This window comes from Lynx rufus, unplaced genomic scaffold (assembly GCF_022079265.1).
Source record: "Lynx rufus isolate CCGP_SWC_20201006 ecotype Redwood Valley unplaced genomic scaffold, mLynRuf1.p SCAF_16, whole genome shotgun sequence".
In the NCBI taxonomy this organism is placed as follows: domain Eukaryota; kingdom Metazoa; phylum Chordata; class Mammalia; order Carnivora; family Felidae; genus Lynx; species Lynx rufus.
In genome coordinates this window covers 11,761,511-11,778,706 of record NW_025814830.1, presented here as the reverse complement: position 1 = coordinate 11,778,706, position 17,196 = coordinate 11,761,511, and the positions used below count along the sequence as shown (strand labels likewise).

General features: G+C 52.6%; 1 protein-coding gene across 2 annotated transcripts in view; it reads left to right on the top strand.

The window, feature by feature from the left end:
• The window catches only part of SIPA1L3 (signal induced proliferation associated 1 like 3), a 240,854-nt gene that overhangs the window by 146,551 nt on the left and 77,107 nt on the right, over positions 1-17,196 (top strand). For both annotated transcript variants that reach the window (XM_047078134.1, XM_047078132.1), the window contains exons 5-8: positions 6,842-7,030; positions 7,879-8,053; positions 11,039-11,142; positions 12,911-13,068. In XM_047078134.1, coding sequence (XP_046934090.1) covers positions 6,842-7,030; positions 7,879-8,053; positions 11,039-11,142; positions 12,911-13,068 — 626 coding nt within the window. The remainder of the gene's footprint in view (positions 1-6,841; positions 7,031-7,878; positions 8,054-11,038; positions 11,143-12,910; positions 13,069-17,196) is intronic.

Sequence of the window (17,196 nt, the reverse complement as noted above, 5' to 3'; positions counted from 1 at the left end):
GCTGGGCAGGCCCCCCAAAGTGGGTCTCCCTCAGCCCTGCATTGCCCCATCCGCCTTGTTCCTGGCCTTTGCCCAGGTCCTGATGGGACCCCAGCAGCCTGCTGCTGCCGCCAAGGACTTTGGGTGTGAGGCCAGCCGAGCCTGGACGTCATCCAGACTGGCAGATGGTACACCGAGGGCCCTAGCCCCATCCCCTCACGAAGACCCTCTTGCTGAGGGGGAGTGGGATGACACAGAGGCTTTGTGGCAGCTTAGAGGAGGCAGTCCCACAGCGCCCCCACAGGTCGTCACCGGCACCTCCGTCACCCAGCCCCTCTTCCCTCTCCTCACCTTTCTGGCCAGATGAGCGAGCACTGGGGCAGAATGTGATGTGACAGCTCACATGGCATCAGATTGTGTCACGACATCTGGGGATCTGCTGGGTGAAATAACAAACACTAGTAAATAATATTTTATTACAACTGCCGTGACATTGCAGGTCTACTTAATAACACTGTGTCGGATGTTTTCTTTACCCTTTATGTACGTTCATTCACTTAAGTGTCACGACAGTTCTGTGATGAAGGCACGGTTGTCCTCATTGACAGATGATGAAACAAGGCCCTGAGAGGTTGAGGGCTTTGCCCAAAGCAGCATCCAGTAAGTGGCAAGGGGAAGAGTCGGCCTGCTCTCTAGCCCCACTCGGCTGCCTCTGGGATTCCACTGACAGGGCTCAAAACTGCACAGCAGACCCATTGATGAGTTACAAACTCAGCTTAGTGCCAGCGCTTTTGTGCTATTGTTTCTTATTAATAAAAATGGAATATGTAGAATGAATTTTTAAAATACCGCCTGCACTGCATGTACTGGGAGTCATGAGACTTGGGTGCAGGGATGTTGGGTCAGGGTATATTGTTTCTGCTGTGGTTCCTATTCAGTGAGTTTGAAACCGGCTCAGTGCTGCTCCTGCCTTGTGCCTGCTTCCACGCACTTCCTAGCCCCAACACCCACAAAACAAGCCTCCAGTCCCCCCCCCCCCCACAAACCCAGGATCGGCATGAGGCTCTTGAGGCCCCAGGACACAGGTCCAGGATTCATCCACACGGCAGAGATTCACTCAGCACCACTACCTGCCATCCCTGCTGCACTCTTGTGGGGGAGGCAGACAATACACACATACTTTGATAAATTACACAATGTGGTAAGTGAGACAAGGTAGAAAGTCAAGCAAGGAAGAGATAAGTGTAAGGGGCGGTTCAGTGTTTAGGCAGAATCGTCAAGGGACGTATCACTGGGAAGATAACATTTGAGTAATGACCTGAAGGACATGAGAGAAGGAGCCATGTGGACATCTAGAACAAGAGCATTCCAGGCAGAGGGAACAGCCATTGCAAAGGTCCTGAGGCATGATCACATCTGGCACATTGGAGACCTGGTATGGATTCCTAGTTCAGCCATTCACCAGCTGTGAACCTGTACACCTGGCTTCTCCTCTCAGAGCCTCAGTTTCCCTCTTGGGAATCCCAGTCTTCCCACAGTCCCTACAATCCCTATAGTCATGGATCCAATGGGGTTACACATTAGGCAGTGCTTGGCCTAGCACTTGGGAAGACCCCAGTGAAGTTAGCCATCGGTAAGGGTCTCAGTCTACTGTCCCCTTGTCACATTCCAGGCAGCCCTGTGAATTTTGGCCCACCATGAGGTTCACAGCCACAACCGGGCCTTTTTCTAACCCCACATGCATGCAGGCTCAGCCCCGAGCCCAGCTCCTGGTGGAGCTGCCCTACTGGGCACTCAGGCCTGAGGACCTCATCACCTGAGTTGGAGGGCGGGCAGTGGCCAGCAAGGTTTGCCGTGCCTCTTCCTCAAGCCCTTCCTATCATGGCGACAAGGTGGACAGTCCACAGCCCCCAGTAGTAACAACAACAGTATCCGCAATAATAGCTAACACTTTTAACACACATTCTTGCCAGACAGTGTCCTAAATGTTTTATATGCGTGAAGCCCAAATCTTCTCAACAGTCTTATGACATGGGTCCCATTATTCCCATTCTACAGATGAGGATGGGAGGCTGAAGCCCAGGGAGATCATCATTTATCAGGGTCACCAATGGCAGAGCTGGGACGTGGACCAAAGCTTCCCGGGGCCTGGGCCCAGGCTCTTAACCACTCAGCACACTGCCTGTGGGGTCGAGTTTGAATTCTAGCTCTGGGAATGGACAGCCCTGGGTTCAGTCCAGTTCTGCCACTTACTAACCACGTGACCTTGGTTTTTTACTAACCATGTGATCATGTTGGCTTTACCGCTGGACTCAGTTTCTTTATCTGTGAATGGGCTCTGTGCTGTTTGTTCCCTGTCTCCTAGAGCGGCAGGGAAGGTTCTCATGGACTCGAACACATGAGGTGGTAGCCTGAGGCTGCAAGGCAGTGAGTACTCCAAGTGGTAGATGCTACTACGAGCCTGGCCTGTCACTGTCCCCACCACCCCCCACCAGGGTCCGAGGGCCATGCCGGGAACCAAAGGTGGAGTTCACGGGCAGAGTTCTATCCTCCTGTCCACATGTACATATCTTAGGCTCCCGTAAACCAAGGTGTGGGGTCCAGGGTGAAGGGCTTGGGCTGTTTTCCAGGCCAGCAGGCTGGCCCGCCCCAGATGGCCACCCCCGGCCGCTGAGCAGACAGTCGAGTGGGCCCATATCTCCCGGCAGATGGGTTGTGAGCGTTGGCAGCACTGAGCTTCCCGCCAGGGCAGGAACAGACTTGGAGCTGGGCTCTGGCATCACACGCCTGAACAGCGCCCCCCTCCCCCCGCCCCGCCCAGCCTGGACAGGACGAGCCCTGGCCTGAGCCCCTTGCTGGCGTGTCTCTCCCAGGACACAGGAAAACCCCACGCAACCAGGGACGGTCTGGCCTCCAAGCCCAACAAGTCCCCCTTAGCCCAGCAAACGTGAGTTTTTGACTGGCCTTGATTTTGTTAGGGTTAGAGGTTTGGATTTGTCATTTCTTTTCTATTTAAAAAGTAACAGTCACTCATTAAGAATTTAAGTATATAAGTAAGTGTACAAAGTAGAAAAGGGAGAGTCTCCTATTAAGTGAAAAAAGCAAGTATAATAGTGTGAATCGACTAGGACTTCATTTGTATTCAGTAGTTAACTCTGATCGTCTGTGTGTGTGTGTGTGTGTGTGTGTGTGTGTTTATGGAAATAATCTCCAAAGCATATTGTTAAGTGGGGAGAAAAGTCAACTATAGCTTCCTATTAAAGGTGAAATGTAAATTCTTAACTATGCATATGGTTTTGTACAAATACATTTGACACGTGTATACATAATAATGGCTAACATGTATTGAGCGCTCACTGGATGCCAGATACAAAGCTGAACACTGTATGTGGATTATCTTATTGAATCTTTACAGCCCTTTGAGAGAGTCATTATCCGCAATTTATAGATGAGGAAAAAGGCACAGAGAAATTAAGCAACTTGCCCAGGGTTACACAGTTAAGGAATGGGTAGAGTCAGGACTTGAATCCAGGCAGACAGACTCCTAAGTGACCTCCCAGGGGAAGTCCCTGACGCGTGCACCCACTGCCCAGCAGAGAAAAATGCATCTAAGTCAGGAGCCAACAAAGAACAACCTGTGCAAATAGAAACCTCCCTGCATACATGGCCTGGAGACTTTTCTATGGCTCATGTGACTGCTTACCCTCAGCGAGATGATGCCGGGTATCGTTGAGGATGAGGTCACACAGGGCCTTGCAGGCTGAGCAGGGTGTATAGATTTTACTTGGAGAGAAATGGGAAGCCACTAGCCCGTTCTGCACGGAGGAGAGGCGTGGTCTGACTCAAGCTGCTGCAGGAAGAGTGGCCTGGGCCGGGGTGGCAGTGGTGTGGGAGCAGGGAGACCAGGAGGCAGCTATCATCATAGGCCAGGTAGACGATGATGACAGACAGGACCAGGTGGAGAGTAGAGATGGCCACTCGTTGTGCCCTGCCAGTGCCCTACTTAATCTCCCCAGCAGAGAAGGCAAAGCTGGGAGCTTTTCAAGTAGTGGCTTTTGGTCAAGTCTTCAGAGCCAAAATGTGACAGTAGGCCACCTGTCTCTAGAGTGGGAGAAAGACTGAGGTGCAGGACCATGCTTCTGCTTGGCCCCAGCAGAGGGCGCTGCGGGCCAGTGTCAGCAGGATACAAAACCGGATCCAGTTGGTGCATTGATTGAAACCCACAATCCCAGGGCCTCCTAGACTGGCAGGGCAAAGCATCCAACATGGTTGCTTTTCATGATCTGTTTCAAGACTACTGTCCTTAGGATAAAAGCGACTTGTTTTTTTATTAATTACCAAGGCTACAGCTGGGAACTCCAGAACACAAGATCATTCCATTCCTTCCATGCATGCCTCTTGCCCAGGTCCTATTTGTCAAGCTGTATGCTTAGAGGCAATGCCGTGACACATTATTTTTGCCATCTCTTGTGTCTGTTGACTTAGGACAGGCATGTTTTTCCAGGTACTACTGATTAATCCTTCTTAGTCTTTTTTTTTTTTTTTTTTTTTTTTTTGAGAGAGCGACAGAGCACAAGCAGGGAGGGGCAGAGAGAGAGACACGCAGAATCTGAAGCAGGCTCCAGGCCCTGAGCTGCAGCACAGAGCCCTAGGCGGGGCTTAGGCTCGTGAACCACGAGATTATGACCTGAGCTGAAGTCAGATGTTTAGCCAACTGAGCCACCCTGGCATCTCATCCTTAGTCTTTACATCATAGCTTCAAGTATATTTTGGGTGCTTGTAGCAATCCCCTGAGGGGGGATGTTTTTCCCGGTATTGCCGCAAATACCCTGTCATGCTGCCTTGCTGGGGCTGGAGCTGCGTGCCTGGCCCTGGGCATGGCATCACCTGATGGTCAGCTCACGTTGTGGATAGAGAAGCCTGAGCTGGTACAAGTGAGGACCTGAAGCCACAGGGACTCTCGGGGCTAGCGGGACATGAATTGGTACAACCACTTGGAATACTTGGGCAGTTCAGGAAAATTAAAGATGAACATGCCCAGTGACTCTGCAGTTGCCCTCCTAGGTATAGATCCAAAAGAAACTTTGTTCATGTGCAATAAGAGGCGCTCCTATGAGTGTTCCTAACAGCAGTGTTCATAGTTGTCCAACACTGGAAGCGGTTTCCGTGCTCAACAGTAGAATGGAATAAATCCGTTGTGGCAATACAGCCGCTTCTCACAGCAACGTGGCCACTCTCATATCCACAGCATTGAGAGAAACAAGCCAGATATAAAAGAATACAAACTGCCTGAAGCTCCAAAACAGGCAGAAATAAATTCTGGAGTTTGAAGTCAGGGTGGAGTTGCCTTTGGGGAGGAGGGAAGGAGTTTTGGGGGGCTGAAAATACTTTTTTGATTTGGTGGGGATTACCTAGGTGTTCACTCTGTGATCATTCCTTTAGGTATGCTTCCATGTGTTGAGTACTTTTCTGTATGAGGATGTACCTCACAGCCAAAAATAAAAATAAAACACTGTCAACGGCGAAAGCTGTAAGTTTTGGAAAATTCAGGGCTGCGTGGGAATCCTGGTTTAGTCACTTAGCTGTGGTGACCTTGGAGAAGGCACCTAACCTCTCGGAGCTTCAGTTTTCTTATCTGCAACATGGAGATGATAAAACCTCCCCCTGAACAGACGTGTGCACGTAATTAGGTAATTACTGTTGTACCACTGCACCTTCATAAATGCGACTTTGTTATAAAGGTATATCAGTTAGAAACTGCTTTGCCTGTAGAGTAAACGTGAAGACCTGAGTAACCACAGCTAAAACAAATAGAGGGTTATTTTAATTCTCTAACAAGAAGCCCGGAGGTGGGCAGCTGCAGAGATTGACTTCTCTGGTTTTCTTGTTGTCTCTTTCCTCACAAACACAAAATGGCTGCCACAGCCCCAAACATCTTACCCTCACACCAGTGTCCTTAGCAAGAAGAAATGGGCTGGTAGAAGGGGGCTTTCCTTTAACGAAGGGAAGCAGATGTGTCCAAGAAGTCCTTCCCCAGCTGAATTCCCCTCACATTTCACTACCTGTAGCTAGTCATGTGGCCAGCTATAGGAAAAACATGGAAAGCACCATTTGGGAAAGTGAAATGAGTTGGCCGTGATTGGCCTGACTAAAAGTTTTCAATCCTGGCTACACAGCAGAATCATTTGAATGGCACTGAAAAGGTGTGTGTGTGTGTGTGTGTGTGTGTGTGTGTGTGTGTGTGTGTATAAGTATACATTGGTATAAGTATGAATACACATGTGCACATGTACGTAGATGCCTGGGCCCCACCACAGACCAACCGTGTTACTACATTAATATGTTCACACGTGTTGTAATGAAGACAGTGTTCGTTGAGGGTTTGCCTTGTGGAGCCTGTTTTATTCATTATACATCTTACTAGCTGACATAATCTGTGTCCCCACTTAAATGCCAGTCGGGTAAAGACCAGTTGGGTCTTTGTTTTGTTTGCCGCACCCAGAACAGGGCTAGGTCTTGGGGGCACGTAGTCGGTATTTGTTGACGGATGAAGGTGTGCTCCAACCGTTGTCTCATTGACTCATCCACTTAATCCTCCCGGCGCTCTTCTGGGCTTTGATGCCGTCACCGTACCCATTTCGTGAAAGAGAAGCTGAGGCCCAGAGATCTGAAGGCGCTTGCTCAAGATCACACAAGCAGGAGGCGGCAAGCTCAAGTCCTGGTCCAAACCCCGGGCTGGCCCTGGGACCCAAGCTTCTCTGACCATCGCACACGTTGCTCTGAGAATAGGACACCCTCATGGGCTCTTGTTCCTTCTTGGGTCCTGAGAGCCTCCTGACCTTCTCTTCTCTCCCTCAAACAGCTCATCACCCTGCGGGGATCCATCCTGGAGGACGCCACACCCACAGCCACAAAGCATGGGACGGGGCGGGGCCTGCCCCTGAAGGATGCCCTGGAGTATGTCATCCCCGAGCTCAACATCCACTGCCTGAGGCTGGCTCTCAACACGCCCAAGGTGACCGAGCAGCTGCTGAAGCTCGACGAACAAGGGGTGAGCCGGGGTTCCGGGTGGAGGGCCCCTCGGACCGTAGCCTGCAGCCCCATCCTGGTACCTCTTTCTGTCTTGGTCTTTTTTTTGTTGTTGTTCTTTTTTCCAAGAATAGAAACCCACCTAACTTAGTTTAGGTAAAAAGAGGGATCTCTTAATCAAATTCCAAGGGAGCCAAGAGCAAGAATATGACTGGGTCTCAGGAGGAAAATGGTCTGGGGATGAGACAGCCACCAGGTTTCATGGTGGGGGACAGGCTAGGGGGCGTGTTCCCATCTCTGCACACTGGCTCCCTTTGCTTCTCTGTCCTCCCACAGTTCCCAGAGTTTCTGTGAGAATAACAGCCACGTGCAGACCCCAGCTAGCTGACGCTTGGTCCCAGGAGAGCCTCTGACTGGCCCACGCTTAGGTCAGGTGTCTGTCAAGGTCCAGTCACCAGTGACCAGGAGAATGAGATACATAAAATAAACATGTGGTCACTAAGGGCCCACTCCCTGAAAACAGTTGACTGCACTGAGCCCTGAGCCCTGGAGAATTTCCTTTTGCCAAGTCTTAGCCAGTTCCAGTCCACCTCCTGTGGGCAGCCAGCCAAGGCAACGGTGTCTTAATTCTTGAGAGTGGCGTGGCCCTCCGTAGAGAGAACGAGAGCGGGCTGTGCGACACCTTGTTGTGCCTCTCTGGAATGGGAGGGAAGGGGAGGGACAACTGGGATGTGCCCCCCACACCTTTCTCCCTCCTCTCTGGCTGCGGCCCCGAGTTATTGTGTGACCCCAGGAGCTCCTTGGGCACCGCGCCTGAGAAAGCCCCTTTTTCCCCTCCCTCTGACGTCTCCGCCCGGCCCGCCTCTGCAGCTGTGCCGGAAACACAAAGTGGGCATCCTCTACTGCAAGGCTGGCCAGAGCTCAGAGGAGGAGATGTACAACAACGAGGAGGCCGGCCCCGCCTTTGAGGAGTTCCTCTCCCTGATCGGGGAGAAAGTCTGCCTGAAGGGCTTCACCAAGTACGCTGCCCAGCTGGATGTCAAGAGTAAGTGGCACAGTGGCCTCGTGGGGGAACCAGTGGGATCCCGGTGGACCACCACCCCACGCCCACCCCAGGGGCAAACGTCACAAGGCCTGATGATACCTGGGTAAGGACGCAGAGCCGTGGGAGCTCTCAGACTCTGCTGACGGGGGTGCAGAGAGTGCGACCGCTTTGGAAAACAGTATGGCATGTTCTAGTAAAGTTTAAAGACCCACCTACCCTGTGAGTCAGCAGTTGTGCTCCTAGACATGTCCTCTGGGAACTCATGCACATGTGCGTTGGGAGATGTCCTGAATATTCATAACCACCAGTGCTTGGATGGTGCCCAGCGTGCACGGGCAGAATTGTCATATTTCGTGCGGCAGAGAACTGTGTGGCAATGACAGCAGTGAACTAGAGCTGCAGGCGTCAGCCTGGACGAAGGCCACGTACTTGATGTCGAGCATGGACAGGGGGCCTCACAAAAGCAGGTGCCGAAAGATGGCTTTTATTCAACAGTGTATTGTCTGGGGGGTTGTTCTGATGTAGGAAAACTACAGAAAAGCAAGGCCGTGATGGACATGACGTTCAAGGTAGTGGTTGCCTCCAGGGCGAGTGTGGATATAACTAGGAAACGATACTCACATTTTCACAAGAGTATTGGTGGCAGGCGGTCTGTTTCTTAAGGCAGGTGCGAGGTACAACATACTCGTTCTGGCATTTCCACACATAAATATGCATCTATATGCATAATATGTTTATATATGATCTATAGGATTAAAATGTGTCCTGGCAGTTTTGGGGGGTTGGAAGAGTGATGTTGTAAATTGGCGTCACGGCTCCCTATGGGAAGGACCCCTTAGAGGTGAGCTGTAGCTGGGATAGTTGCTTAGGCTGAGTCGGGCCCTGAGTGATGGGGCTGTGGCCTGATCACCGGCTCTTCACCTTACCTGGCCATGCCTCAGTTTCCTCATCTGGAGAAGGGAGGCCCAGATGAGGAGACCACGTTTAGAGACTTGAATGAAGTGTTAGGCGGGTGCTTATGGCTGTTGTCTGTTGAAGGAAGCAGTGGGAGGAATGAGCCATTGCTCGTTTAGGGGTGTTGGACCAGTGGCTTTGGCGGTCTCTGTCTCCGTTTCCTCATCTGTAAAGTTGTGTTTACCTCGGGAGCGCGGTGTTGAACTATCTTACTGAGCCCTCGCTCTGTGTCAGACCCTGGACCTGCCCGGCCTCCCCGAGCTGCCTGCATCCTGTCCTCTCCTGGCGCTCTGGAAGCCCGCAGCGGGAGTGGTTCCGTTGCCGATTCCTTCAGTATGGGGGCAGTGTGCTCAGAAAAAGGAAGCGGAGACTTACTGTCCGCCTTCTCAGACAGATGCCTGCTCCCGAGGGTCAGCGTCCTGCACGAAGTGACGGCCATAGTCTTTCCCCCCGTCCCCGAGTTGGCCGTGAGCGTCAGATGCTGGCACAGTGCCTCACAGAGAATCAGCACTCGAGGGCACACCAGCCGCTGCCACATGGCTTCTGCAGGAAGCGGATTTTCTCTGAGGACCCCAAGGAGCACAGTGCTCCCGGCCAGTCTCCCCAGCTACCAGACAGGGATGCCCTGGGCTTGCAGCCACCTGAAGGTCTCCTGGCTTCAGGCCTGGCTCTGGCACTGACCAGCTGTGGCTTCAGTGCCCTCACCTGTCACAGCTACCCCCCACCCTAAAATGTGAGGCCTCAAGAACAGGGACTCTTGGGCCTGTTCTACCACTGTTTCCCCAGCACCTTCAACTAGATAAAGCTTGCTGGAAGAATGGGCTTCCCGGGGTGAACATGACACCCTGGAGTTCCTGGCAACATGGTTCGTGGGCTCATTCATGCGCTCCACAGAAACCTCCCAGCCTTCCTCCCTGGGCAGTTCAAGATGATAGGAGCATGTATGGGGCACCTGATCTTATGTTGGAGTGGGGAAGGGCTCCTTGAGAACATGGCCCGTGGCCTGAGAAGAGTGAGTTGGAATAAAAGAGGCAATGAAGTAGCCCGAAAGTATTCCAGGTAAAGGAACAGCACATGCAAAAGCCCCGAGGTCTAAAGGCTGTTGTCCAGGGAAGTTCATGTAGAGAGAGGATGAAGTGAGGAAGGCAGGCGGGACCCACCGTGCAGGGCCTTTAGGGCTGAAGCTTAGGGATTTGGGTAAGAGCAACACTGAGTCCTGTTAAGAAAACACTGGAGTCCCACATCCCGAGTTCCAGTCCAGACTTCACTGCGCATTGCAGTGTGACCTTAGGCAAGTCCCTCCCTCCCTGTGCCTCACTTTCCCCCTCGGAAACATGGAGCCAACAATCAGATGTGCTTCTGCCTGGTCACAACCCCCTCCCGTTAGAGATAACCAGCATCCTGACTCTCGTGATTATCAGTCATAGTTTTGCCACCTATACATGCATCTCTAAATAGCATTTGCTTTGCCTGTTTTTGAACGTAACGTGAATGGAATCACACGCTACGTGCTCCTCTTGTGTCTGGCATCTTTCATTCAACATTATATATATGGGATTCGCCCATGTGGTGACTGCGGCTCGTTTCATGGTTGATCCATTCTTGTGACTGACATTTGAAGGTGCCTGTACCCATATCCCAGGGCACATGTGTACCTTTTCTCTGGATTATGATCCTAGGAGACGAAGTGTTGAGTCATCAATTAAGCTGATCTTTAGGTTCACTAGATGTTGTGAAAAAGTTTTCCAAAGTGGTTGTACCAATTCGCACGCCTGACCAGCCGCATAAAGGGCTCCAGTCATTCTACATCACCGCCAACCCTTGGTACGGTCAGACTTTTAATTTTTTTTTTTTTTTTACCAGTCTGGTGGGTGTCTAACATAAGGTTTCCTTTTTACCTAAATTTATTTAATTTTAAAGAGTAGAGTGAAGTGAAAACATCAAGCTAAAAACTAACACAGATGGCATGTGGGCTGTGGCACAAGCCCAGAGGTTTGGGAAACGTGGTGCTAACTGGTGTTTCTGTTGCAGCCGACTCTACGGGCACCCACTCCCTCTACACGACATACCAGGACTACGAGATCATGTTCCACGTCTCCACCCTGCTCCCTTACACCCCCAACAACAGGCAGCAGGTCAGTGGGGCCCAGGGCAGGGGTCCCATGTGATTTCCAGTTGGTGCACAACTGAACCCCAAGGCAGTCTCCCTCCCCGCGGTCGTTAGCTGGCTGTCTGGCTGGCATGGGCTCTCCTGCTGCCTCCCGTGGCCTTGGAGACCCTCCGCACCATGGTCACATCACCTGGGGGGATGGAGGCTAGGTCAGGTGTCGTTTGAGATCAGTTTTTTCCTAGCTGTTCCTTAGCCACCCTGCTTGCCTGTAGCTATCCCAGCTCCCCTCAAGGTCTCTTGAGTCATCAGGGTCCTGTGAGAAAGAAGAACAAACCAGTCAATGTTATTTCAACCAGAAGTAACAGAAATACGAACCAAATTGGCATAAATAATAAATGGGTTTTACTGGGTTATGTAACTCTGACGTGCCAGCACAGGGCTAGCGTTAGGTACGGCTGGATCCAGGGGCTCAAAGCATGTTAGGGACCCTTTGAATTTTGCAGCTCTGCTTTTCTTCATAGTGACCTTATTTTCAGGTCTTCCCAGGTAGCGGCAGAGATGCCCCCTAGCTGCCCTCGGCTCACATCCCACCAAGGTAGCCACCCCAGGGGGGGAGACAGCTGTGCCTCCCTGGTGTCCCAGAAACGTTTCAGGGCTGAATCTTGTTGGACTATTCACTTGCCAGTCCCCGGGGCCTGGGGCAGGGAAGGAATGGGCTGACTGGCCGAGCGGGAAGCACGTGCCCACCCCTGGGGATGGATGGTGAGTGGGGTCAACTCAACTTGAAACGCTGATAGAGATCAGGCAGGTGCTTTCCCACGGGGGAGGGATGTGGCTGTCAGGAGAAGAAGGAAAGGGTGCTAAGTGGGCAAGAACAGCTAATACCTGCTTCCTGCAGCTCCTCTCCTGGATGTGCCGTGCAGATTCTGTCCTGAAACAACTTTTCCTCGTTTCTAAAGAACAGAAACCCCACAGACTTGTGGTCCAGCAAGTGTATATTATTTCCATTGGTACAGGTGACGTTGTAGATTTTATAGACCAGCAGTGGTCGGGTGTCCATGGACTCGTAAGGTTAACTACTGTGAGCATTGTGTAAGAGCTGTGTGCCGTGCACTGCTCTCACACCGAGGACACAGCAGTAGGCCGCAAACGAAACAGGCAAAACCACTGGCGTCGCAGAGCTGACGTGTTAGTGGGAAGGGACAGACCAGAAACAGAAGGAAGAGGGAAGAGCCACCGTGTGCCGAATGTCGGTAAATGTCGAGTGACGGCGGCAGGATAGTAGAGAGAGGGCATGTCGTGGGGACAGTCAGCGAAGGCCTCCATGGGAGGGAGGTGTCTCAGCAAAGACCTGAAAGAGGGAGCCACATGGAGTTGACGGGGAAGAATGTTTCATGCCGAGGGAACAGTCACTGCAGAGGCCTTGAGGAAACAAGGCATGTTTGAGGAGCAGCAGGAGGCCTGCGTGGTCGAACAGAGTGAGCGAGGGAGAACGTAGGAGGAGATGTCAGAGCGGCGGTGGGGGCAGGTGGCATGGGGGGCATGGGGCCCTCTGGGCCATGCGGGGACTCGGTCTTTTCCCCCGAGTGAGGTGGAGCCACTGGAGGGCTCTGAGCGAGGAGAGACACGATCCGACCAAGGTCCAGGGCTCTCGCTGGCTGCGTTTGGGGACCAGATGGGGGGGGGGGGGGGTGGGCAAGAACCACAGGGCGGTGGGAGGCTGCTGTGAGGGTCCAGGCAGGGCCCTCAAGCCAACTGGTGCCGCCCTCCTGTCCCCTGTTTCCATTCACCAGCTACTAAGGAAGAGGCACATAGGAAACGACATTGTGACGATCATCTTCCAGGAGCCGGGGGCGCTGCCTTTCACCCCCAAGAACATCCGCTCACACTTTCAGCACGTCTTCATCATTGTCCGAGCCCACAACCCCTGCACTGATAATGTCTGCTACAGGTATGCACCTCCCACGTGGGCCCCAGGGAACAGCCCCGGGACGGCCCCCAACCCCTGCACACACAGGAAGTCACAGCAGCCGATTCCCAGCCTCCAGGCAGCGTGCAGAAAGACAGCCAGCAGAGAGCAGCCGCCCAGGTGGGCCGGCTCCTGTGTTGCTTTCTGGGAAGCTCTGTCCTCACATTCCCGCGCCTTCCAAGAGAGCGATCCTCAGCGAGAAAGGGGCATGTCACCCCAGTGTTGATAAGGAGACCATCGGGGATTTGTAGTTGCCTGGAATCTTTTGGTTGCAAGTGACAAAAACTCCTCCTCAACCTGGCTTAAGACAGAAGGCATTCGTATACATCGGCTCCCAAATGACAGGTTCGGGCGTAGCTGGATCTGCTCCACTTTCCTATACATTGCCTCATTTGCTGGCAGCTCTGAGCTCAACGTCCTCCCAGCTGCAAATCCAGCAAAAAGAAAGCTTTGCTTTCCCAGGAAAAGAAGCCCCAGAATTGCGGCTCACTGATCTGGTTGGGGGTGAGGTGCCCATCGTAGAGTGAAACCACCCCTGCGCCACGCCTGGGTAGCGGGCACAGGGCTGAGGCATAGGAGTGGTGGCCCAGGGGGACATCACAAGTTGGAAGGACGGGGACAGGGATAGAGCTGTGGTTCTGGTTCATAGATCAACAGGCGACACAGGCCGCAGGCTCATTCAGCATCCTCCCCAAGCCCCAGTTCTCACCAGCAGAGTGGCCAGCACCCAGAGGCCAGATGGAAAGCACTCTGGGGTGTGGGGTGAGGAGAGAGCCCTCGTCCTTGAAAACCAGCTGATCAAGGACCTAGGCCCTGGGCCAAGGGCAGCACTTGCCCCTGGGATAACACCGCAAGCTCTGGGGAATGGGCAAGGGAGCACTATTTTCCATTTTCTGAGAACGGTTTGAAATTCAAAAGGTACAAAATGTAACATAAAAAAGTAAAAAAAAGGTCACAGTCTCCCACCACCCAGCTGTCCTGTTAGCGGTTTCTTGTGCATCCTGATGTTTCATACATACACCGGCATGTGCTTACAAGTATTCTTCTTCACCTCTTTAACACGAATGGAGCATAACACACGCTGTTCTGAATCCTGTATTTTCTCACCAACCCTTGAGATCTCTCCAAACCAATACATAAAGTGCTTTTTCATTCCATCGTGCGGATGCGTGAGAATCTCCCCCCATCGATGGGCACCTGGGCCGTTCCCTGTCAGCCGCTCTTCCCCTCCATCCGGCAGCGAACAACCTTGCATCCGCTCTCATCGCACTTGTGTCCGACTATACAGATGGGAGAATTCCTGAAACTGGAGTCCCTGGGCCCAAGGGTGTGTGCGTCGTGCACTGGTAGTCTTGAGGAATTGCCGGGATCTCCCGTTTTCTTTTGTCAGCCGGGTGTATGAGAGAAGCTGGTGGGGGGCGGGGGGGATCCAACGCGTAGCGTGTGTGGCTTAGAACACTGTCCTGGACGTGCCGCCCAGGTGGCTGCTGGGAGCCAGCACACTGCATGGCAGGGCCTCCACGGGGCATCAGGCCACAGGCCCCCTGTGTCCTCACCCCTTTGCATCTGGTACTCTGAGCAGCAGCTACCCGTGCCCACACCTCTGGGCTGTGAGAGCCAGAGCTCACTTGGAGGTCCCACGTTCCTCGGCAGCTGAAAGGTAGCCCTGGTGAGAGAAGATGGAGTTGTTCGCGCGTGCACACACACACACACACACACACACCACAGAGGAGAAGGCCTCCCTCTCCTGGCACATCAGAGGCAGGGGGTTGAGCCGGGGGCATGGGGGTGGCCTTTCTCCCCTTCCCACGCTCCCACCAGGGCTGTCACGGCAACCTTCCACCAACCCCCCACCTTTCCAGGCCAGCCTTTGCATGGTGTCCAGGATGCTTGCTTGCTTCTGATTCACAAACCCTTCTTGTTTCTTACAATTTAATTTAAAATATTTTTATTATGCAATATTTTAAACATCCTGAAAAGCACAGAAAATAATATAACAGACACCCATGTGCCTACCACCAGATTTAGCAGATGTTAACATTTCGCCATATTTGCTTCAGCTCTCTCTCTTTTCTTTATTTTTAAAGAAAGAAAATGTTAAAGATACAACCAAAGCTTACCCCCTCCCACACCCTCTCCCTTCCTCTCCCCTCCTTCCCTACAGGCAGCTGCTCTCCGGACAGACCACACCCGGTCCCCTCTGTGTCCCCAAACACATTTCTGTGGCAGCACTCATGCTGTAAAAATGACTTATTAGCGTGGCTCTTGCCTCCCTTGAAGGTAGTAACCCCATGTCACATTCCCCTTCATGTATCTATTGTGTCACGGGGCTTGCCATACAGTGAGCCCTAAAAACATTTTTGCTGGCCGGACAGATGCCTGGCCCAAATATCCTAGGCACCGAGAAAAGAATTGTCAAATGAGTAATTGTGAATATTCTGGAAATACTTACTGAGCTACAGTGACCAGGTGACCTGGTGACGCACCGTCTCCTGGTTGTGTGAAGAGGTGCCGTCCTTTCCGGTTTCAATGTGCCGTTTCTGGGTGGCACACCAGCATCCCTGCAGCCTGTGGGCTGTGAAAACCCAGTCCGTCCTGCTGGGAAGCAAAGGACCAGCTGTTCTGATTGTCCAGAAGCCTTCAGCAGCTTGTAATTTCATGGTTCTTAAAATCATGAATCAGGACTGTGGGGAAACCCAAAATCCATCACTCTACACAGCCAAGTGCTGACCGGAGCCGTCGCAGCGCTGTTCACAGCTGTAACGTACAATGCGAACATACCGTTAATTAGAAAGACTGGCGAAGTCATCTGGTCCATCCCCCGTCCTGTAGGCAAGGCCACTCCCACACGGTTTTGCCCAGAAAACCTGCCTGGTTTGTGTGGCCTTTGAAGAACTGCACCCCTGGAAAGTGCCTTTTTCTATCAAACCTGCACCCGCTGTGCATTGGTAGAAATCCGTTTCTTCCTGGTCTGTTCAAGTTTAAATCGCTATTTAAATCAATAGTGAACACCTGTGCTGGTGCTGGGGGACCAGCTAAGCTCAGTGTGGCATCTGCCCACATGGCACTCCTGCACTGGAGGAGTGTCACTGGACAGTGAACAGTGGAGGTGGTGAGCAAGGGATCTGGCCTGACCCACCTGGGGTGTGCAAGGGCTCCTTTGACAGTCTCCTGCCCCAGGCGCCTTCCAGTGCTTTCCTCATGGGGCAGCCATGGTGATCCTCTCAGGTTGTCAGTCTGGTTGTCACTTGTTGCTAGCACCTGTGTCCATCATGGACCCTCAGGAAGCAGATGCCTCCCTTAGGGTTTTAACTGAGGGTTAGTGAACAGTCCATTCACAGGTGTGCTTAGGTTAGGGGAACAAGTACAGGAAAGCGAGGCATCTGGGAACCACCAGCAGCAGGGAGCCATCACCCACCCCTTCGGCTTGAGGTTAGAGAGGATGGGAGAAGTTTCTGGAAGCTAGAGAGAGCTATGGCTCTGGGAGAGGGGGCACCAGGCAGGAGCTATCTATGGCTGTGAGTTGAAGGATCAAGGACTCAACCACAGCCGCTATCCCAGCCCAACAAGAAGGCCGTGAAGAGAAAGAAATTCTTGAACTTCTCTCTCCTGTCACCTCCTGCTGGTGCTTCCTGTTGACCAAATTCACTGGAAGCTGGAGGGCATGGGAACCCAGGTGAAGGTGATAGCCTGCAGAAACCCACCTGCCAGGGCACTGAGCAGGGCGGAGAGCAGCAGACACCAGATCTGGGGGTGCAGATCGTGACAAGCCAGCCCAGATGGTGAAATGATTGCTTGGTCTCACGATCAAGATGAAAAGCGCTAACACGCCATCAAGGCCCTGCGAGGCCTGGCCCCCAGTGACCTTTTGAGCGTCCGACTCTTCGCTGTCTGGGCTCAGACCACCCCAGCCTCGTCTTTCGCAGTCAGGCGTTGAACGTGCAGCGCCCACTGCCTGCAGGGCCCTCCCCTCAGCTCTTCCTCTGGCTCCTACTCAGCCTCCGATCCCAGTGTAATAATCACTTCTTCAGAGAGGCCCTCCTGGGGTCTCCCTGTCCGTATCAGGTCCTTCTGTTGCTCTGTCTGTACCCCATTCACTTCCTTTGTCTT